Here is a 24,718-nt window from a genome sequence, read left to right as displayed (position 1 = left end):
GATTTTTGGACCCAACAGACCCGGGTTCAAACCCCACCTAGAACAGCCCCGTTACAGGGCCTCATATTGTCAAATATGTACATAGAGGAGAAAAGCTAGGGAACCACTGCAATTTTACTTTGAAAAACGCAAGATGATTTAATGGAATTAACTAAAAAAATGCAGTCTTTTTTTTTATTTTAACTCTTTGACTTTTGACTTGAGCACTATGTTTCTGGAATACCTGAGCTTTAAACTGAATGGAGGTGGTCTGAGTATGGTTCACTTTTGGGTTCTTTTAGGGGAGGGTTGAGTTCACTTGTTTGTTCACATATGCGAGTTGAACCGCTCTGCGAGCATTTGCAGGGCTCAAACAAACTAGGCGTGAAACCACTCATAGATCCTCATCACTGCTGCTTGCTTAACTTCCCGTACATTACAATATATTTCAGAAACATGTAAGTTTTAATTATTTTTGAGTGTTTCTAAGGCTTTTTTTTTCCTGCCAGCATTGTGTTTATTTGACGGTCCTGTAGTTTGCCACAATATAGAAGTATCAGTAATCACTGCTTTAATCACATTTTAACCTTCACCATTTCATTGAAATGCTCCTGCTGAGCTGATGTTCAAACATAGTGCAAATTTTCCATTAAGTCACTCAATGAATATATATTACCTTTATATAAAATCATTCATCCATTTATGTTATATGTATTCATTATAGATGATTTTATACAGGAACATCACACACTTTGTCATACAAGTCAGCAATTTTTAATGCCAAGTGAGAGGCTGATAACACAGTAAAGAAGGAAATTAACAAGACACAGGTGAACAACATTATCAGTAACTACAGAAACCACGATGGCCAAGGAAACTAAAAGGAAACACAGGAAACAATGAGATTAAAACTAAAAGGCCATGAAAATGAAACTGAATTTAAAACCGAACGTGACGTACATAACAGCATCTTAAATATTATCCATCACAACATCCTTTTAATAACTCTAGGAAATAAGCTAAACCAGAGATTAAAATACAAAAGTTAACTTTTTTTTTTAAATGAAGTTGCATGATTTATAGTTATATATCATTATATTTGCAGTCACTGTAGATGAAGTTTGCAGAACATGTCAGTTCCAGTAAAGTAAATGTAAGTACTAAATAACATACAATAAAAATAATAATAGTAAACTGAAGAAAAAAACAAACAGTTAATGTAAGTAATGAGTCATGAAGCTGAATCAAATAATTGATCTTAAATAAGTGAAAATATGATAAAAGTTAAAACAGACAAACACACACAGTGGGTAGATTATTATATTATATTATATTATATTGTATACATATTTAGTCTGTTGCTGATTACTAATTACATAAAGAAAACTGTTTTTACACATTTTATTAATGATTCTGAGTACTTTTTGATTACATGAATAATTTACTGACATTGTGTGAACATGTAATCCATAAGAAAGTAACCTGATTATTGGCTTTTTAAAATGTTTTGTAATCTAATTACATGTAATGAATATTTGTAATCTGGATCAGATGTAATCAGTTACTCTCCAGCACTCAGTTGATGCAGATGAAGTTGTATCTATCAGTTTCAGGGCGGCTGATCCAGCGATTATCGCATGTCCTAATGACTCCAGATCTGGCTGTCTTATTGCAATTGTCCAGTCCATTGTCATAATCAGGAGCCCACTGATTGTAGCACATGGTGTAACCGTTGACCCAGAACCATAATCTCAGTTTACAGGCATGACGCAGACCCAGCCACACGTGATCAGAGAGAGCGCTCGAGATCACATTCATCACCCGCTGCTGCATCTGCTCCGAATCCACCGACACCAGGTCCATGCTCATATTTCTGCAGTATCTCAGAGCTTCAGACCACGTCTTATTCTTTCGGATCAGAACCAGTTTATCTGGAATCACAAACAGATCAAAAAGAAAATCAAGATACAGAACATGAAGCATTTAAATACAGGATCCAGTGCTGTTTAAGAAGGTCTACAAAGATTTAATGATTTAAAAGCAAACAATAAAAGCTTATATTCTAGTTGGAAACTGTCAGCATCCTAGCTGCTGCATTTTGGACTCCCTGCAAATGTAACAACGCTTTCTGGCTGACTCCTGTGTAAAGGTAATTAAATTAATCAAGCATTGAAACAATAAAGGTATGAATGACTTTGTCAAGGTCTTTAACAGAAAGAAATATAATGACTTTAGCCAGGAGTCTCAAGTGAAAAAACCTGGATTTAACAACAGCATTGATTTGTGTATTAAATTTAAAACTTTGTCAAATAAAAAACCTTAAGCACCATTATAGCCATAACACTCTGACTAATAGGACTAAAGTATGGGATTAGAATCCCGCCAAATGTACTGCAGTCACAGATTGAAAAATAAGAATAATAAAATATTTAAAAACGCGTGTAAAAAAAAAAAACGCACTAAACCAAAAAACAAATGCAATTTAAAAAAACAATAACAAACAGCGCAGTAATGGATCGAATAATAATAAGCATGAATCAAAAATGTAAAGACATTTAAAATTATATCGCACAAAACTGAAACATGAATTAATAATTTTCCAAATGAAAAACAAAATCAGGTTTCCTGCTCACATGTTATTTTTTTGTGTGCTTGTGGTCTTTTCCCCTTTGTTCTTGTCTCCACGTTCTGCAATTCTAAAAGTTGTAGTTAGAGTTTCATATAAAACAGGGCTGGCTTCAGCATCACCATTGGCCCACAAGTCCAAGGGGGAGTTAACATCACTCCAATGCGACTCGTGGCTACTGTGGCAGTTGTGTGAAGATCTCGGGTAATAAGCCATAAATATTTTGTTAGTGGGTGACAGAAACATTTCCTTTGTGTGTTATGATATTTTCTGCAAGCTCTATGTACTCAGAGTAGGCCGATATCTAGCCTGTTAACATGTGTCTTGTTAGTTTGGTTTAGTGAGCAATACTTTATATTTTAGGCAGTAGGGCTGCACGACAAATCACACGTGATATTTAATTTATCTTGTCAGTAAAGCCAGTTCTGTGGTAAATTTCCATCACCTGCGCGCTTTTACATGGGGCAGTATTAGCATTCAACTTGAAGAAACACTGCACAGAATGATCACTGTATGACATCAAAGTACAGCGCAAGCGATAAGAAAGCACATGGATCCAATGTTTTCGAATCACCCTCGCAGTACTTTGATGTCATACATTGATCAATCTGTGCAGCTGCTTCAAGTCGAGCGCACCTAATGCTGCTCCATTTGAAAGTGCGCAGGAGATGGAGATTTAGAAACTGATTACAAAACCGGCTTTACTGACAAGATGCGCATTAAATAAGCTTGTTTGAGATGAGCAAAATCTGTGCAGAACCGATCACTGGTGATCATCGCGAGATGCATGCCGGTTAGAAAAGTGTCAGAGTTACGTCCGCCTTGCTCTGATGTCATGCTGACGTGTGCCAAAAAACTCTGGCGAGTGTCGGATTGAGCAGTCTAGCGCAGTTGCTCTCCACCGACTGTGCTGATCAAAAGCATGATGGGAAGCGGCTGACTGACGACACAGCTTCATGCTCATTGGCTGAGAATGTCAACCGCTAAAAAAAAAAATATTTATTCTAAGAATTAGATTACCCATTCGTTTATTTATATTTACATGCGAACTAAACAAAAACAAAACACGCATAGTGAAGTTAAGAATTAGGACATGCGTTAATTTTATTTTTCTCTTAATTAGAATTCTTCTTTGTCGTAATTTTCAATTTATTCTGTTGTATGTTTGTTTGAATTAATAAATCAATCCATAAAAAATATACATGCACACAAACATATCTAAATGGACTGTTTAGCCATTATGCCTAATCTTTGTGTAGTTTCATGAGAAGTGTCAGGGTGTGGCTTAAAACAAGGGAAGAAATTCTGAAGAATGTTTCTACAAAAACAGCTTTGACTTGCATAGTATGGAAAAATACTATGGACATGAAATTGTGGCAGAAACCTGATTGTTTGCAAACATTCTTCTAAATTTCCTCCTTTGTGTTCAGCAGAACAAAGGAATTGATGCACATGCTGATAAAACAGTGGTATTTCGATTACATCCACTTCTTCTCCTCCACGCTGCTTATCCATCATCACTATAGAGGCTGGCATTGATTGTAAACAAAATCACTATTAATCACGGGATTGGGACAGGACAGGAAAAAATGTTGGCGGAGCCACAGGACCTGGAATCGTAATAACACTTTGATCCCCAAGTTTATATACAAATATAGCCTACCTTTTAAATAAATAAATTATAAACTGTGGGCTTATTTTAATTTTGAACTCAAGTGTCTTTATGCTCTCCTCCTGTTTGCTTTGGTATGGCTGGTAAAGGACAGATTGTTAATGGATGGTCTATGTGCTAATACAGTAGCTTACGTAGGGCAGTACATCCAAAAGCCCACCTATCATTCATAGACCTCAAATTTAGCTTTTTTTAGTATGTAGTAATACATGGCCGCTCAATCTAATGTTAACCTACAGAAATGTGCGCTATTGAAGTGTGTGTGGAAGCTGAACAGCAGCAAGCTCACAGCAGGACAGATGGAGGCAAGGTGCTCTTACTTGCTCTTAAAATACTCATTTTTGTTCACACAGATATGAGAAAACAAGAAAATCCCACACACTATCAAATGCAAAACAATAAAAAAAATAATACTTTAATAGCAACGATTCGATCGTATGATCTTCATCAGGCATCAACATTGTATTCAAACTCCATTGTATTTAAAACAACATGAAATATCACAGCGAAGATGTCACGTTTCATGGGTCAGTGCGCTCATCTTGTGTCTCTGTCTGATTGTGTGCGTCTGTTAACTAGCAGAAGCATGCAACTCATTTGCGATGCCTTTAAGTTTGGCTGGCATTCCTGTTCGTGTTGTTGGTTCATTGATTCTCGTCTGTCTTTCTTGTGTAGTTGTGCTCCTGTCCCTCCAGTTGGTATTTGCTGGACCTTATTCCTCACTTGCCTAGGATTCCTGTGTGGGTTTGAGTTACTGCTGCTTGAGTGCTCTGGATGTGATTCATCTGGGGTTATGCCATCGTCTTCCTACTTCTCATTGCTGACTGTCTCAGCTACAAATAAACCATTTTTACCTCGCACTTGGATCTTGTGACTCCATCATTGTGATAGAAGAATTACCAATATCCAATCAAGATTAGTAATTGAATAATCGTTAACACCACACCACATTAACTCCACAATTAAATCCATCGTAAATGCAAAATATATATATAATAAATAATATAAAATAATATTATTAATGATATCATATATGTAATAATAATATTTCATAGCATCATATTAAATAATGCTTCATCATTCATACCCATAGGTGATAAAGTCTGTAGGGTAAAAATCCAGAACAATTCGCATCTCTGTAAGAACAATTAAATATCTCCGCCTCTAGGTGGCCCACTCACTTTCTAAATCCCACAGATCATACGGATAAAAGTAATAAACCTTTCTAATCCACATACGTTTATTTGTGTGCACTCAGAATAACAACGAAACATTTTGCTTCTGTAAAATAATTAAAGAAAACAAGATGCAGTTCATGTGTACTTGAGCAAGAAACTCTGTGTAGGAAAAATAAATCTAGAGTGCCACTCTCAGAGTGCAATGTTTACGCCCAAATGGAAAATAAAATAAAATAGAAAACTTGTGTTAGCATGGATGATTTACATTACGTGTGTGAAACGCACAATGTGCATTGTTTAAGATGGTTTTTAGTTCAATAAAATAAAAATAAAAAACTACATTTTTACATTTTAAAGTAGGCATGCTGTCATCTGTGCTGTATTTTTTCACTGTAACTGAAAAAAATAAAATAAAATACAACATGGGAGTGGGAGAGAACATGAGTCATTCCAGGAAACGGGACAGGATTTTCCCCCAGTTTTTTCGTGGGATTGGAACTGGACGGGACGGGAGAGATTTGAAAATCCACTCCCGTGTCACCGTCACCATCTACTTCACACACTTGCCACAGCAGCCACGAGTCGCATTTGAGTCACGTCAACTCCCCCTTGGACTGATTGGATAGGGAGCAGCTGTCAATCAAGAACTTGTGGGCCAATGGTGACGCTGAAGCCAGCCCTGATTTACATGAAACTCTAACTGCAACTTTTAGAAACCCAAGTGCAGAACGTGGAAACAAGAGCACAGGGGAAAAGACCACAAGCACACAAAAAAATAACATGTGAGCAGGAAACCTGATTTTGTTTGAGATTTGGAAAATGTTTAATTCATGTTTCAGTTTTGTGCAATATCATTTTAAATGTATTTACATTTTTGATTCACGCTTATTATTTTTCGATCCATGACTGCATTGTTTTTGTGCATTATTATTTTACATGTGTTTTTAAATATTTGATCTAATCTTATTATTTTTCGATCTGTGGCTGTAATACATTTGGCGGGATTCTAATCCCATAATAAAGGCCTGTTTATAATATTAGTAATAATATCTTGATGGCAGGCTGCAGGCTTCAAATTTTCAAAGTTCTCCACCAAGGTTGTAAAAGAAACAGCCTCGAGCTGATAAAAAACAGAGGAGCATGTAGATGGGTATAAAAGGAGCATCTCAATCATTGCAAGCAAAGCTGGATCATGGATTATCACTGAGAGAAATGTCAAACAAATAAAAAAAATCACGTCTCAATCATTGATCTATAATAAAGAACTGGATTGCTCATGACATCATGAAAGTGAAGCCGCTGCTCCGCCATATTGGTAATCCCAAGTATACGTAAATGTTCTACTGAATTAATAGGAAATTGTATGATTTTAATGAGAAAACATCACCTAACAAGTATATCTGTATATTCTTGCAATGCAAACACCCTAGGCATGTAAACGGTAATTTTTTTTTTTAATGTCGGGAATTTCCCCTACTTATTAAAAAGCTACGTTCATTAATGTTACAGTAGTGGACATCATGAACATGATAAACATCAGACAGACATGAACTCAACATATAAAACAAATGATTAAGTGCTCATTCTGAAATATGAAGAAAGATTTATGCTTTGTATACACAAATACTTTTATACGTAAAGTTATTCATTGTTTATATATTTTAGTTATAGTGTTTTTATTTGTACAGTAGCCAACTACAATATTGCAACAATAATTTTATTAACAGCATTTCATTTCTATTTCATTTCGACTTTTATTTTTACATTTTAATTTGAATTGTAAATAAAAAAAAGAATAAATATGTGACATTTTCATTAGCTGTAGTTTATATATATATGTGTTACTCCATGTGCGTCTCTCTTTGCATGTGCATTTATGTTAATTTTAAAGGAAAATACTGTTTCAGTACTTCATAAATTAACTTTTATAGTAATTCAGTGTGTTTTGACTATTTGTGATTTTTTTTTAGCAATTTCTGAGTGCAAATTGATTCTACACCAATTATTTTCAATGTATAAGTGACTATTTCTGTAAATATGGATTTAATTTTAGATGCCTTCATGATCTAAGTTTTGTTTAAAGTGGTGGGACAGAAACCCCTGAGGTTTCATTAACAATATCGTCATGTGTTTCAGAGGTGAACCAAAATCTTATGAGTTGAGATAATTACAAAATTTTCATTTTTGGTTGAATTAACCAGGAACACACTTGGAAAGTTTTGGGTTAAAGTTATAGCGCGCTCGTTGAACTTCTGTAATGATGAGAGAGTTTCTGTAGTTTGACATGTAGATGTTCAGCAGCTCAGATGATTGATCTACTCACCATCATAACACACAAAGAGATGCTGAACTGAACAACGCTCGTCTGTCCATCCTCCTTCATCACTGACACCAGTTGATGCACAGATTCTGTAATTTGTAGCTATTTCATTGGGTTCACCAATCTTCCAGAGATTGAATATGAAGTTGCTGTTGTCTGACCAATACCAGGATCTGTACAGACCGATCCAGGCTTGATTAGGTGAAGTTAGGTTCTGGTTTATGATGTTCTTTATCTGATTATTCTCCGTCTCATTCCTCACACTGGCCAGATCTGTGTGTTTCTGTCTGCAGTGTTTCTGAGCATCAAACCAGTTCTTTTGCTCCTGTACAGGGACGAATCCTTTACTGCTGCCTTTAAACGAGAAAAACATTTCTCTGATATTGGTTTAGAGAATTAAATACATGTTCTTTCTCCTCTTATTTACCAACAACAAAAAGACCAATCTAATTGTGGTTCATTATTCAGAATTGAGAGTGTTTCATGATGAAAATTATCTCTTCATGATGAAAATTAAGTCTTTTAGGACATGTCTGTGTTTTAATCACATAACCAAGTCACCTTTCTTTCTGTAGCATTTAAAATACAAATAAAAAAGTTTCAGTGTTGCAAAGTTTATCAATTATTCCGAAACCAATTCAGCTATAAGCAGCTTTAAAGAAGAAAATAGTGTCAGTTTAGTTAATTAATAGTGCAAAGTTCATCAGATATGAAACATACAGCTGATCTCACCATTATAGCAGATGAAATGTGTTTGGGTAATACAGCTCATATCATGCCATTGTCCATCACTGTTCATAAAAACACAGTCTCCATCTCCATTTGGTTGTGTTGGATCCCACTTCCTAAACTGAGACTCATCTCCTCTGTAGAAGTCAGAGTAATTCAGAGACCAATCCCATGCGTCCTGCAGCCCAATCCAGACACGGTCAGCACTGTTCTCTCTCTGTAGGAGCTGATTTGTGTCATTCTGTTCATTCATGTCATTGATAGAGACCAGATCTGTGTATTTCTCTCTGCAGTATCTCTGAGCTTCAGTCCAGTTCTTCTTCTGATTCACAAAGTGATACTGACGCGGAGACAAACTGACCACGACTGAGGAGAGACACATTCACACAGATCTCACTCATTATATCCACACTGTATTTCAAGAGCTCAGAGTTTCAGTATGTGTTTGATAAAGTGCTCTGAATGGTGTTTTTGTACGTTCAGTGTTTCTACAGGATTTGGTGAGACTGTGGAGCTCTAGAGGAAGAACACTGAGTGAACTTTAAAGATAAACACATGAATGTGCTGCATTTCCAGAGATTTGATTTTCAGTGACCAAACTGAATTCTTTGAATCAACTTGAACTTGAAAGTTGACTCAGATCTCTTTTAGTTGTGACAGCACTAACAATTCAATTTCAATTTAGGTGTGCTTTATTGGCATGTCAAAAACTGTACAGTTGAATTGCCAAAGCAGTTACAGATGGGCTGCTTAAAAATAGTGCACATATGTATTAACAGAAAGAAAAAAGAACAATAGTAATAGTAAAAATAATAATAATAATAATGAAAAATATATAAATAATTAAACGTAGAGCAATATGAATAAGTGTATGTATAAGTTAGAAATAAAATAAAATAAGATAAAGTATTAGATTTACGGGGGCAAAATATATCTAACTAATATAATAGAGTAATATGGCATAACATAATCTACATGTACTGGAAACATCAGATCATGGCAGATTGAGTGTTTTTTCTTCTATAGTGGAAGTTGAATAGTTTTAGAATGGACAATTGAAATGTACTATCATTTCATTTAATGTCTCATCAGGTCCATCTGCTTTTCTGAATTGGAGGTTTTTGATTTTTTCTTTAAGTCCTTTATCAGTTATTGGGAAAGCTAATGGGTTTTGGTTATCTGTGATTGCTAATTATAGTTTTTCAAATTGGTTGATTGTCCGATTTTGTTTACAGTTTGTGTCTGTTTGTACTTTATTGTACTTTTTTGTACTTCATTTCCGCCATATTGGTAATCCCAAGTATACGTAAATGTTCTACTGAATTAATAGGAAATTGTATGATTTTAATGAGAAAACATCACCTAACAAGTATATCTGTATATTCTTGCAATGCAAACACCCTAGGCATGTAAACGGTAATTTTTTTTTTAATGTCGGGAATTTCCCCTACTTATTAAAAAGCTACGTTCATTAATGTTACAGTAGTGGACATCATGAACATGATAAACATCAGACAGACATGAACTCAACATATAAAACAAATGATTAAGTGCTCATTCTGAAATATGAAGAAAGATTTATGCTTTGTATACACAAATACTTTTATACGTAAAGTTATTCATTGTTTATATATTTTAGTTATAGTGTTTTTATTTGTACAGTAGCCAACTACAATATTGCAACAATAATTTTATTAACAGCATTTCATTTCTATTTCATTTCGACTTTTATTTTTACATTTTAATTTGAATTGTAATTAAAAAAAAGAATAAATATGTGACATTTTCATTAGCTGTAGTTTATATATATATATATGTGTTACTCCATGTGCGTCTCTCTTTGCATGTGCATTTATGTTAATTTTAAAGGAAAATACTGTTTCAGTACTTCATAAATTAACTTTTATAGTAATTCAGTGTGTTTTGACTATTTGTGATTTTTTTTTAGCAATTTCTGAGTGCAAATTGATTATACACCAATTATTTTCAATGTATAAGTGACTATTTCTGTAAATATGGATTTAATTTTAGATGCCTTCATGATCTAAGTTTTGTTTAAAGTGGTGGGACAGAAACCCCTGAGGTTTCATTAACAATATCTTCATGTGTTTCAGAGGTGAACCAAAATCTTATGAGTTGAGATAATTACAAAATTTTCATTTTTGGTTGAATTAACCAGGAACACACTTGGAAAGTTTTGGGTTAAAGTTATAGCGCGCTCGTTGAACTTCTGTAATGATGAGAGAGTTTCTGTAGTTTGACATGTAGATGTTCAGCAGCTCAGATGATTGATCTACTCACCATCATAACACACAAAGAGATGCTGAACTGAACAACGCTCGTCTGTCCATCCTCCTTCACTGACACCAGTTGATGCACAGATTCTGTAATTTGTAGCTATTTCATTGGGTTCACCACTCTTCCAGAGTTTGAATATGAAGTTGCTGTTGTCTGACCAATACCAGGATCTGTACAGACCGATCCAGGCTTGATTAGGTGAAGTTAGGTTCTGGTTTATGATGTTCTGGATCTGATTATTCTCCATCTCATTCCTCACACTGGCCAGATCTGTGTGTTTCTCTCTGCAGTGTTTCTGAGCATCAAACCAGTTCTTTTGCTCCTGTACAGGGACGAATCCTTTACTGCTGCCTTTAAAAGAGAAAAACATTTCTCTGATATTGGTTTAGAGAATTAAATACATGTTCTTTCTCCTCTTATTTACCAACAACAAAAAGACCAATCTAATTGTGGTTCATTATTCAGAATTGAGAGTGTTTCATGATGAAAATTATCTCTTCATGATGAAAATTAAGTCTTTTAGGACATGTCTGTGTTTTAATCACATAACCAAGTCACCTTTCTTTCTGTAGCATTTAAAATACAAATAAAAAAGTTTCAGTGTTGCAAAGTTTATCAATTATTCCGAAACCAATTCAGCTATAAGCAGCTTTAAAGAAGAAAATAGTGTCAGTTTAGTTAATTAATAGTGCAAAGTTCATCAGATATGAAACATACAGCTGATCTCACCATTATAGCAGATGAAATGTGTTTGGGTATCACAGCTCATATCATGCCATTGTCCATCACTGTTCATAAAAACACAGTCTCCATCTCCATTTGGTTGTGTTGGATCCCACTTCCTAAACTGAGACTCATCTCCTCTGTAGAAGTCAGAGTTATTCAGAGACCAAACCCATGCGTCCTGCAGCCCAATCCAGACACGGTCAGCACTGTTCTCTCTCTGTAGGAGCTGATTTATATCATTCTGTTCATTCTTGTCATTGATAGAGACCAGATCTGTGTATTTCTCTCTGCAGTATCTCTGAGCTTCAGTCCAGTTCTTCTTCTGATTCACAAAGTGATACTGACGCGGAGACGAACTGACCACGACTGAGGAGAGACACATTCACACAGATCTCACTCATTATATCCACACTGTATTTCAAGAGCTCAGAGTTTCAGTATGTGTTTGATAAAGTGCTCTGAATGGTGTTTTTGTACGTTCAGTGTTTCTACAGGATTTGGTGAGACTGTGGAGCTCTAGAGGAAGAACACTGAGTGAACTTTAAAGATAAACACATGAATGTGCTGCATTTCCAGAGATTTGATTTTCAGTGACCAAACTGAATTCTTTGGATCAACTTGAACTTGAAAGTTGACTCAGATCTCTTTTAGTTGTGACAGCACTAACAATTCAATTTCAATTTAGGTGTGCTTTATTGGCATGTCAAAAACTGTACAGTTGAATTGCCAAAGCAGTTACAGATGGGCTGCTTAAAAATAGTGCACATATGTATTAACAGAAAGAAAAAAGAACAATAGTAATAGTAAAAATAATAATAATAATAATGAAAAATATATAAATAATTAAACGTAGAGCAATATGAATAAGTGTATGTATAAGTTAGAAATAAAATAAAATAAGATAAAGTATTAGATTTACGGGGGCAAAATATATCTAACTAATATAATAGAGTAATATGGCATAACATAATCTACATGTACTGGAAACATCAGATCATGGCAGATTGAGTGTTTTTTCTTCTATAGTGGAAGTTGAATAGTTTTAGAATGGACAATTGAAATGTACTATCATTTCATTTAATGTCTCATCAGGTCCATCTGCTTTTCTGAATTGGAGGTTTTTGATTTTTTCTTTAAGTCCTTTATCAGTTATTGGGAAAGCTAATGGGTTTTGGTTATCTGTGATTGCTAATTATAGTTTTTCAAATTGGTTGATTGTCCGATTTTGTTTACAGTTTGTGTCTGTTTGTACTTTATTAAGCAATGTTTATAAATGACATTCCCATATTTCTCCATATTTTATTGCAAATTCTTCATGATCTTTTTTTTTTTTTTTCAGATTGTTCCAATTAATCCAAAATTGGTTTGTGTTCACTGTCTTCACAATCATTGTGAGTTGTTTTTGGGTTTATTGTGCTTTTTTGGTTCTGACTGAGTGTATGTTTGTATAGTTTTAGTGTTTCACATTAAAGAAGGCGGATCTCTGCATTATTTGGTTTTATGTGTGTCTGATTTGAAAATATTCTCAGTTTTTTGCAAATAGTTTGGCAGTACTGGTCAAAACCATTTTTGTTATTTTGTGGTATTTGAGTTTTAACATTGTTTATTTTCAGTTTGGATTGTTTTGCTGATTTTTCAACACTATCTACACTCCCAGGTGGATAGTAATTGTTTCAATGTGATGTATGGAGAAGACGTTCTAGGTTTAAGCCATGTCAGTTTAGGGCATTTTACATTTCAGTTTACATTTAGACTTAAGGGGTGGCAATAGGTGACTCATTTATCATGTATCATGACATCTTCTTTTTTTTCTATTCTACAAAATAACTTCAGTGACCTTGTATATAACACACCATTACAAAACAAATGTGTATCACTGCACATTATAACACAACTGCATTTTTTTAAAAGGTTTTAGAACATAGTCAAACTCTCATTTAACATAACACTGTCCTCTGAACTGTGGCGCACGTCCTGATTTTGCCAAGTCCGATGTGTTCCTAGGTCAACATATTTTGTTGACCCTGGAACAACATTTTACTCCAAAAATATATTCTTAACCATATCCCTACACCTAAACCTAACCTTAACCATGAGTAATCCCTAAAATCAGAGGAAATGATAGATGAATGACACTGATGTACAAGCACCAAACACTGATTTTAAGCATAAACTTCACAAAATCTATAAACTGGTTCCTCAAATCTGATTGGTTAATCACAATGTTGTTCCAGGGTCAACAACGATGTTGTCCCAGGAACATGTCTCACTTGGTAAAATCAGGTTAGGCGAACTGTGGCTTAGTTTAACTTAAGGAAAAATAATTAATATAACTATTCCTCAATAAACCTTCTTGGTTTTGAGATTTCTCTTCCACTGGCAGTTCTCAAAGGTAAACTTGAGAGCTCAGTGGGACCGACATCTCTTTTCGATGTTTTAGTTTCCATTTCCTGCTTTTCCTCTGTGTTGCCACAACCCTTATGTTCAGTCAGATTTGGGTTTTCTGTGTCCTTCCTTGGTGTGTCACTTTGTTCTTTTGATTTCATTAAAAACTTTGTGTTCCTTATGTACACCTTTGCCTTAGGTGTCTGAACGACATAAGATCTTGGCTGCTCAGAAAGTCCAGTAACTTCAGCTGGATTCCATGTGCCCTCATGCCATATTCTTATATTGTCGCCAGCCTGGAGTTTCTGAAGAGGTTTGGACCTTTGATCAAAATATTCCTTCTGTCTGTTTTCTAACACCTGCTGTACTGGGTTAGTTACCATACTAGGCTTCAGCAACTCTGAAGTCTTGTTCTTAGTCTTCGACCCATCAACAATTGGGCTGGAGATGCTCCAATATCCTCCATGGCTGTGCTTCTCAAGTTTAGCAGAGACAGGTAAGGATCTTTTCCATCAGCCTTGGCCTTCTTAAGCATATTTTTAGTGAAGTGACATTCAGCCAAGTATGGTGACCCATACTCAGAATTTGTGATCTGCATTTAACCCATCCGAAATGCACACACACAGAGCAGTGAACACACACACACACACTGTGAGCACACACCCGGAGCAGTGGGCAGCCATTTATGCTGCGGCGCCCGGGGAGCAGTTGGGGGTTCGATGCCTAGCTCAAGGGCACCTAAGTCGTGGTATTGAAGGTGGAGAGAGAACTGTACATGCACTACCCCCACCCACAATTCCGTCCGGCCCGAGACTAGAACCCACAACCCTTAGATTGGGAGTCCAACCCTCTAACCATTAGGCCACGACTTCCCGACTTTCCTTAACAGTCTGTACTCCTCTTTCCGCCATTCCATTCGTCTGTACATGATGGGGGCTTGAGGTTTTGTGCAAGAATTCCCACTCTTTCACAAAAACTTGAAATTCATGTGAGCTAAACTGTGGCCCATCGTCTAAAATTACTGTTTCAGGAATTCCATGTCTGGCGAATTATGACTTCAGATGGGTGACGACTGTTGTGCTTATTGTATCTGTTCTCACCCACTCGACTTCAATGAACTTGGAGTGATAATCCACTTAGAGTAGATACTCCTGTTGGTCAAAGGTAAACAAGTCAACACCTATTTTCTGCCAGGGTCTTTCAGGAACACTGTGTGGATGTAATGGCTCTTTGGTTTGGTGTTTCTGGTATGTGCTGCACACATCACAGTCGTTTACCATCTCTGTTATGCTTTGTGACATTCCAGGCCAAAAGAGCACATCTCTCGCTCTCCGTCTGCAGCTTTCTATGGCTAGATGACTTTCATGAATTCGCTTTATCATATCTGCTCTCATTGATGCTGGAACTATGAGCCGTTCTCCTTTGAACAAAACTCTATCCACAACTGAGATTTCCTCTCTGAAGTTCCAATATCCTTGTATTTCTTTTGCTGCTTGGCTCCTCATTTTCAGGTCATCCATTTAGCACTGTCTCTGTGAGTCAGAATCACATCCTTTTTAGTTTCCTTTTTGAATTCATCTAGTTTCTCATTTGACACAGGTAGGTTTGACATTACCATATGCACCTGAGCTTCTATTTTCTTTATCAGGAGAGTCAGTCTCAGGTAAGTATGCTCTGGATAATGCATCCGCTATATACATCTCCTTACCTGGCTTGTCCTGTACTTGATATTTTTGTAATCTCATCAACAGTCTCTGTATTCTAGCTGGAGCACTGCTCAACGGCTTTTTCATCATTGCTTCCAGCTGTTTGTGGTCAGATTATACGTCTACCTCTCTTCCATAAACATACTGACGAAAACGCTCTGCTCCAAACACAATCGCTAATATCTCCTTTTCTATTTGCACATAACGTTGTTCTATTTTTTGCAAGGTAAGTGACCATGCCTAGAGATCTATCCGCATCCTTTTTGAATTCTGAAGTCAGCATTTTTCTGACAGCTTCTATTTTGGTCTCATCTGGTTTAACGCCATCCTTTGCGAAGATGTGACCGAGATATTTGATTTCCTCTAGGCCTATCTTGCATTTCTCCTTATTCAGCTTGAAGTTTTTGACCCATGCTCTCTCTAGCACTTGCCTCAGTCTGTAATCATGCTGTGCTTTTGTTTCTCCCCAGATAAAAAGATCGTCAATGTATGTCTCTGCACCTTCAATTCCATCAAAAAGTTGTTGCACCGTCTTGTGGAAAACTTCTGGAACTGAGTTGACCCCAAAAAAGAAAGAATCTGAAGGAAGTCGGAGGAATCTGAAGCGGCCAAAAGAAGTGTTGCATGTACAAAGGCGAGAGCTGGCCTCATCAAATTTGAGTTGCCAAAACCAGAACTAGCATCCAACACTGTAAAGTATTTTGCTTTTGAGAGTCTGCTTGTTATTTCTTGTACCATTGGTAAATGGAAGCTTTAGCCTAAGTTCTGCCAGGAAACCTCAATCACTTCGTCACTAATTACCTTCTTCATTATCCAATCAAGTCTTTATACTCCTGTATAAAAGATCGTACTTACACATGTTTGAGTTCGCAGATGCCGCGATGTCCCTGCCCATATTGCAAAAATTAATTACTTCCATCTGCTATGGCCTTCTAAGTACCTCAATATTCTTCTCGAGGCAGTGTTTTATCTGCCTTCTACGGCTTTATGCGTCCAGGGGAATTCACTTCAAAACTAATCAATTTGATCCTGCTCGCGGCATTTCCTTTCAGATCTACAATTCGGACCTAAATTCTTCACACTCTTCCTCAAACACTCAAAACCGATGTGCAAGGTTCTGGTGTCACCTTAACAAATTCTCTGCATGGTGAAATTTCTTAAAATCCGACCTAGAACTTCTAAAAACGCAACACACTCTATTTTACCTAACGGAGCACCCCTTTCCAAGGCCTGTTTTAGAACTCACTTAACCACTGTTCTCAAAAGCTGCAGTCTATCCCCCTCTCTCTACACCAGCCATTCATTCAGAATTGGGGCAGCTACTTTAGCAGCTGAACGAGGGATCTCTACATCAGCTATTAAGATCATGGGCACATGGTCTTCCTCAGCATTTGAACCATACATCAGACCTGATTCAAAACCATTCTCGAAGCTCAGCAAGCTCTCCTGTAATTAATCAGGTAAATTCATGCAATTACTGGTGGTAGTGTTACTATATCTGTATGGTCTATCATGGCCTGTATATGTCTGGCCTTTTGTGGCTATTTCTGTATGGTCTATCGAGGCCTGTCAGTGTCCGGCCATCATGGCTATTTCTGTATGGTCTATCGAGGCCTGTCGTTGTCCGGCCATCATGGCTATTTTTCTGTACGGTCTATCGAGGCCTGTCCCGTGTCTGACTATTGTGGCTATTTTTGTACGGTCTATTGAGGCCTGTCTGTGTCTGCCTATCGTGGCTGTCTGCGTCTGGCCTATCGTGGCTATTTCTGTACGGTCTATCGAGGCCTGTCCGTGTCTGCCTATCGTGGCTGTCTGCGTCTGGCCTATTGTGGCTATTTCTGTTGGTCTATCGAGGCCTGTCTTTGTCGGGCCATCATGGCTATTCTGTACGGTCTATCGAGGCTCGTCTGCGTCTGCCTATTGTGGCTGTCTGCGTCTGGCCTATCGTGGCTATTTATGTATGGTCTATCAAGGCCTGTCTGTGTCTGGCTATCATGGCTATTTTTCTGTACGGCCTATCGAGGCTGTCTGTGTCTGCCTATCATGGCTATTCTGTTGGTCTATTGTGGCTGTCTGTGTCTGCCTATCGTGGCTGTCTGTGTCTGCCTATCATGGCTATTCTGTTGGTCTATTGAGGCCTGTCTGTGTCTGCCTATCGTGGCTGTCTGCGTGTGGCCTATCGTGGCTATTTATGTTCGTCTATTGGGGCCTGTCCGTTTCTGCCTATCGTGGCTGTCTGTGTCTGCCTATCGTGGCTATTTATGTCGGTCTATCGAGGCCTGTCTGTGTTGGACATTGTGGCTGTCTGTGTCTGCCTATCGTTGCTGTCTGTGTCTGGCCTATTGCGGCTATTTCTGTAAAAACTTTATAAGAGGTTTAATCTAACGTCATCATACTGATCATGCTAACTCTCTTTTTATATCTTCCAGGAACCTTAGGATTCACAACTGGTGGGTATACTTCATCTACTTTTTTGGGGGGAAGGCTGGAGGTCTGGAGGTCTCATAATCCACCTAATTTTGGGGGTCAGCTGCGCCCCTGCCTTCGTCTTCAGGCAGGAAATGCAGATTCGCTACCCTCGGATTACGAACCATGGACGAGGCCTTGGTAAATGGAAGCTTTAGCCTAAGTTCTGCCAGGAAGACTCAATCACTTCGTCACTAATTACCTTCATCATTATCCAATCACGTCTTTATACTCCTGTATAAAAGATCGTACTTACACATGTTTGAGTTCGCAGATGCCGACGCGACAACAACCTCCACCCTCCCCACCACCACCAGGATGGTCCTGTCCTTACCTTCCAGGGGGGTCGGCTGCGCCCCTGCCTTCGTCTTCAGGCAGGAAATGCTGATTCGCTACCCTCGGATTACGAACCATGGACAGGTCCTTCCACCAAAGAAATTTATAATTGTGCTTGCTGAGCTGTCAATAAATGTATGCTTTGTACATCATTTTATCTCCCGAGTCTTTCTGGTAGAACTGGTAGTTTTCTCTCATTCCCGCTGTGTTGAGATCTCGGGGGTCTAAACATATTCTTAATTTCCCAAAAGACTTTTCCACAATCACTATGGGGTTAACCCACTGTGTGGGCTCTTCAATCCTTTCTATTACTTTCAGTTTTTGCATTCTGCTCAATTCTTTTTTCCTGGGTGGATGAACTCTCGGAATCACATTTTCATCTATATGGATCGTTTGTTCTCCCTCCAGGCAACCTACGCCCTCAAACACATCAGCATGAAAAATGGGAAAATATCCATCTTGTCACTTTTGCTCAATTCCATAACTCTCTGTATGAGACCCATTTGTTCACAGTCAAAGCTTGCATGATTTTGCCTTTAACTTTAGTTCAGTAATATACAGGCTAATTGGCATGCCCCCTTGCATACACATGAAAGTGAAAGAGATGTGACATTCAGCCAAGTACCCATACTCAGAATAATTCGTGCTCTGCTAATAAGCTTTTAATTTCCAAATCCGTTAAAGGATTTTTAGGCTGCATTAATTAGGTAAACCAGAACCAGAAACATTTCCCATAACGACCTATGTACTTGCTACATCATTAGAAGAATGGCATCTACGCTAATATTTGTCAGTTTCTCTCTTATTCCGAGGTCACCGTAGCCACCAGTTCCAGTCTGTATCCAGATCAGAGGGTCACTGCAGTCACCCGGATCCAGTACGTATCCAGACCAGATGGTGGATCAGCACCTAGAAAGGACCTCTACTGCCCTGAAAGACAGCGGAGACCAGGACAACTAGAGCCCAGATACAGATCCCCTGTAAAGACCTTGTCTCAGAGGAGCACCATGACAAGACCACAGGAACCAGATGATTCTTCTTCACAATCTGACTTTGCTGCAGTCTTGAATTGAACTACTGGTTTCGTCTGGTCAGTGGAGAACTGACCCCCCAACTGAGCCTGGTTTCTCCCAAGGTTTTTTTCTCCATTCTGTCACCGATAGAATTGTGGTTCCTTGCCGCTGTTGCCTCTGGCTTGCTTAGTTGGGGTCACTTCATCTACAGCGATATCATTGACTTGATTGCAAATAAATGCATAGACACTAATTAACTGAACAGAGATGACATCACTGAATTCAATGATGAACTGCCTTTAACTATCATTTTGCATTATTGTGACACTGTTTTCCTAATGAATGTTGTTCAGTTGCTTTGACGCAATGCATTTAGTTTGAAGCGCTACATAATTAAGGTGACTTGACTTGACTTGACTCTGTATTTAACCCATCCGAAGTGCACACACACAGATCAGTGAATACACACACACAATGTGAACACACACCCAGAGCAGTGGGCAGCCATTTATGCTGCGGTGCCCAGGGAGCAGTTGGGGGTTCGATGCCTTGCTCAATGACACTTGTCCTTGATCATTGTCTTCTTCAAATGTGAATGTATTATACACTTAAACCGCTTCTTCTCCAGCTACATGAAGAAATAATGAGAAGTTTACCTTGGCTGGTTTGCTAGTGCTTTCAGTTGCGTCTAGATACAGCTCAAATCTTTGTTGAAATCTCCGCCAGTTTTTCCGCCAAATTACCATGCCGTAAATCAAATCCTGCAGGTGGCTTTAATCCTTCCATCTTGGACTCATTTGTCATGCATCTTGAAAGTGGTGAGTTACATTTACTTCGTTACACTTCCTTGAGTAAATTTATGGGGTAACTAATACTTTTGGAGTATATTTAAAGATAGGTAATTTTACTTGAAGTAAAAAAATTTTTTGAAAAAAACTGTACTTTTACTCTGTTAAAAAAAGTTAAACACTTCAAGGACTTATTCCAAACGCACCATTTCTCTGGGCAATGAGCGATGCCCATTCGCGAATGATTCATACTTTTGAGTCAATTCTGTTCTAATGGTTGATCAAACTAGTGAATTGGTTCATGAATCAGTTTGAATGATTCGTTCAGTTACCTGCCGCATGCACTGAGCCATCTGATGCATTTCTCACTCAGAGTTGTAACAGAAAGTTTAAGAACATGTGAGTGAAGAAACAATGAAAAATAAAATTTTAGGGTGAACTATCCCTTTCATTACAATCGACAGCATGTTCAGTACTGTCCCTGAGAATATTAAGGCAGATGTGCCGGTGATATTATCAACGACATTAAAACACGTTATTGACTCAATGTTATCAAAATCCACAAAAGTTTAACAAGATAATAAAAGTTCCTGAAAGTGATTCACAGGCCTTATCTTGGGCTTTTTTTCTTTTTCTCATCTCGGTACTGGACTACTGTTGTCTTTTCCCAGGCAAAGTTGTCCATCAGTTATGTTCATTTGCAGACAGCCGACAGCCGCAAACATGAGGTGAGAGCGGGCATGGATGCAGGCATGACGTGTCACATATTCTTCCCCAGCTGGCACATGACCGACCTTCGACGTTGAAATATGGTTGAAATAAGGTCAGGTGTGGTTTCAACGTTGAAACAACGTTTTAACGAAACAACATTATCTGCTATCTGTCTTTTTAATTAAAAATGTTTAATGCTAAATGGTGGAAAAAGGTTAACAAACTTATATAATTTAAGATTATTGTTATTTTAACAGCATTTTAAAATATTTTAGACATGATACCTATTCTAAAATCTAAAGGTATATGTTAAATATCATCATTAACAATAATAAAACTAAATACATTTTGCTGCTTTATCACACTGAAACAATTCCTATTGGTTGTTTTACTTTATTGATTTGATCATGATTGGTTAATCTGGCTGTCATTCAGGAAACTGAATAATGAATCGGTTCACGCCTTTCTACATTTGAAAATATGACCATTAATATCGTCTTTCTGTTAGTGATGGGAAGTTCAGTTCTTTTCCGCGAACCGGTTCTTTCGGATGGTTCGATTCAATAAACCGGTTGAAAAAAACGGTTCACCGGTTATTTACGCTCGATGTAATGACGTCATTGGCGATGATGTAATGGCGTCAAGTCTATCAAACATTCATATATATATATATATATCAAGTCAGTAATCATATCTTTAGTCAGTTAAAAACCTCATAATCAGGAAAGGTTTACAATTAAGTTTTGCAACAACGCACCCAAATACAGTAACAGCAATAATGTGCATATGAGGATTTAAGTCTTATGTGTCAGTCTGTTTCACGCTGAATCACGCATGTGCAGTATCATCAGCTCCTCGGTTCTCAAATAGGGTGCGTCCGAAAGAAAAGGTTTTCGTGCACTGATGATCCGAAAACCGATGCAACTGGTTCTTGACTCGAGAACAAGAATCGCTCTAACCGGCACGTGCTGCAGTTCAGTCTCACCAGCTGCTCTACTCGTGTTCATGTTCTGTTTATTACAAACTCAGTTTGTGAATGTGTCATCGTTAACTATAAATACAGTACAGATATTTCATAAATCATCCCTTATTCCTATGAAACATAGAGTCTTTAGAGTCTTAATTATTGTCCAACTTCCCTGAAAACCCCTTTGGCCTTTATAATGTAACATTATATTCAATTTAACAAAATCTACAGATTAGATACATTAATCTTAAGAAAATAAATAAATAAAAAATAAATAAAAAGCAAAATAAATAATTATTTTATCACACTCTCCAATGTTTAACAAAATACGTGAAGAATTACACGCATGCACAGTATCATCAGTTCATGGGTTCTCAAATCGGATGCGTCCGAAATAAATGATTCTCAGTTCAGTGTACTGGTGATCCGAAAACCGATGCAACCGGTTCTTGACTTGAGAACGAGAACCTCTCCAGCAGTGGGCGTGTTCATTCGTTATCTGGCTCGGCTCTGTGTTCATCTTCAGTTCTCTCTTCACTAGGGTTGCCACCTTCAATACAAACCCCTTGGGGCCAAGATGACCACAGGTCCGATGACTCGGCAGTGGTAAAGTCAAGTCAAGTCACCTTTATTTATATAGCGCTTTAAACAAAATACATTGCGTCAAAGCAACTGAACAACATTCATTAGGAAAACAGTGTGTCAATAATGCAAAATGACAGTTAAAGGCAGTTCATCATTGAATTAAGTGATTGAATTGAATCATGGCTCCGAGGGGTTTCCCCCCAGGCATCCCTTATTTTTCTGTATTGAAAGTGGCAACCCTACTCTTCACAGCAGTTCAGTCAGTTTACTGTTATACAGTGTACGGGATACTGGTTTATTCTGACTCAGAGGGAGTGTCAGTCATGTTAAAAAAGTTAACATCTTAAGTCTTTTGTGGATTAATGCTTATTGGCGACACAAATCGTTTCAAACGAATTTGAGTCATGACATGTCAATGGAGAACAAAAACTGTGAACACAAGAATGGTCAGACATGTTCTGCAAGGTCCTGCAAACATACTGGCAAAATGAGGTGAGGAAATCGCTATCTTTATTATTTTTTGAAAATAGTAAAATATAACTTTACCAGAGTTTACAAATGGGTAGCTTAAAGGACATGTAACCTGCAGAATATAAATAAATACCCACATATTTTTGTATTGCTTTATCACAGATGCTCAAGTTAGATGCTCATCTAATGTTTCGCTGGTTTGTTATGTGTTAATGTCTGTCTTTTAGAGATTTTTCCACATTTTCCTCATATGAATCCCTTGCATTAGGTGTGTTATATATGTTTTTATTCTTATAATAAAGTGTTTTCTGAAACATATAAGTGCAAATGTTGGTACAATTTTAACGAATTATTGAAAATGAATTTTAAAAATAAATTAGGATTGTTTAAAACAGTGGTTCTCAAAGTGTCAGGCCCCTCTAGTGGTTATGCAGGGGAATCACTAAATATTAATTTATGATAATACATTTTAATTTAATCTTTGAGTAGGTGTTTTTTATATATATAGTTAAGTACAGTACAGTTATGTAACTTTTGTTATAACACATTTTAATTGAAACATTTAAGTTTTCATTTACCTTTATGTAAGCACAGTGTAGTGTTAAAGGGACACTAAGTAGGAATTACTCCCATCTAGTGGTGAAATTGTATTTTGCATTCAAACTAATTTTGCTCTCCAGCGCCTCGCTTTTTCAAATGCGCGTTGCATCTACGGTAGGCGATATGTACCAAAATCTTTGACAGGATGTCTTCTAACAGCACTTCGTCGAGTTTTCCTTCAGGTGAACAGGTGTGTTATTTCAAACAAACTGCAACATGACCATAAACAAACGAATGTTACAGTATGAATTACTGACTGTGGAAAACATGAAATATTGTAATTAGTAGTTATGTCTAATTTATTCGTTATATTTTCTGAATTATATGCATTGTTAGATATAAAAAAAATATTATAATATAGACTGTAACACTGAATTACCTGTCAAGAAGAAAACTGGCCACTTCAGCGTCTCTTTTGAAATCTTTATCAAGCATTAGCTCTTTCCACCTAGAAAAAGCTTCCCCGACATTAACTCTTGTTTTCTGTAATCTACAGTCACGTTTCCTTTTACGTTCTATTTTTGACTGTTTTGGCGACGATGTTTTCTTCTCCTGTGGCGCGGCATATGTATGGTCCATAATAAGAATGCAATCCAGACTTTTAAACTTGCCGGTGCAGTTTCAAGCGCCTCTCACTGCTCTGCACCTGCGTTTCTGGCTCTGACCGAAAACGCGCTGTGGAAACGCGTTGGCTTAGTACTTTTTGTCCCTCTCTGCTATTATAGTTTTGCAAGATGGCGGAACTAAATGGAAGCCTCCTTCGACCTACCCGTCCCATGTATATAAAGATAATATATTCTTCATTTACAAGGATTAGTTTAAACATTGGCATAGGTATTTGTACACCATTGAGGGCATATTTATGAATAAAAATATTGTTTTTAGATAATAAAATACCTAAAAAGTTACTTATTGTCCCTTTAATGTTCAAACTGTGGTAGTGGCTGACAACAATAAATATTCTTATTAGAATAAAACTGCCTCATTTTTTAACTGTAGAGCTGTAGCTGAATTGAATAGTAAGTACTACTACGCTGATGAAATTGAATGTTGCTCATTATGGTGGAACTTAATATTTAATAACAAATATTTTCTGAAGTGGTACTTGGTATAAAAAGTTTGAGAACCACTGGTTTAAAGAAATAGTATAAAATTAAATCCG

The 24,718-nt window shown here is 37.2% G+C and overlaps 1 protein-coding gene across 1 annotated transcript in view; it reads right to left on the bottom strand.

Annotated features, from left to right (window-relative positions):
* Positions 1–1,323: 1,323 nt before the first annotated feature.
* The window catches only part of LOC113041333 (macrophage mannose receptor 1-like), a 62,657-nt gene continuing 39,262 nt past the window's right edge, over positions 1,324–24,718 (bottom strand). Inside the window, exons 3-5 of the mRNA XM_026199799.1 lie at positions 11,532–11,894; positions 10,806–11,153; positions 1,324–1,910 (exon numbers count right to left, since the gene is read on the bottom strand). Of these exons, the coding sequence (XP_026055584.1) occupies positions 1,555–1,910; positions 10,806–11,153; positions 11,532–11,894 (1,067 nt within the window). The 3' untranslated portion in view covers positions 1,324–1,554. The remainder of the gene's footprint in view (positions 1,911–10,805; positions 11,154–11,531; positions 11,895–24,718) is intronic.

The sequence above is a fragment of the Carassius auratus genome, chromosome 23 (genome assembly GCF_003368295.1).
Source record: "Carassius auratus strain Wakin chromosome 23, ASM336829v1, whole genome shotgun sequence".
In the NCBI taxonomy this organism is placed as follows: Eukaryota; Metazoa; Chordata; class Actinopteri; order Cypriniformes; family Cyprinidae; genus Carassius; species Carassius auratus.
The sequence above is the reverse complement of the archived record's forward strand: the minus strand, read 5'-3'. Positions and strand labels throughout refer to the sequence as shown.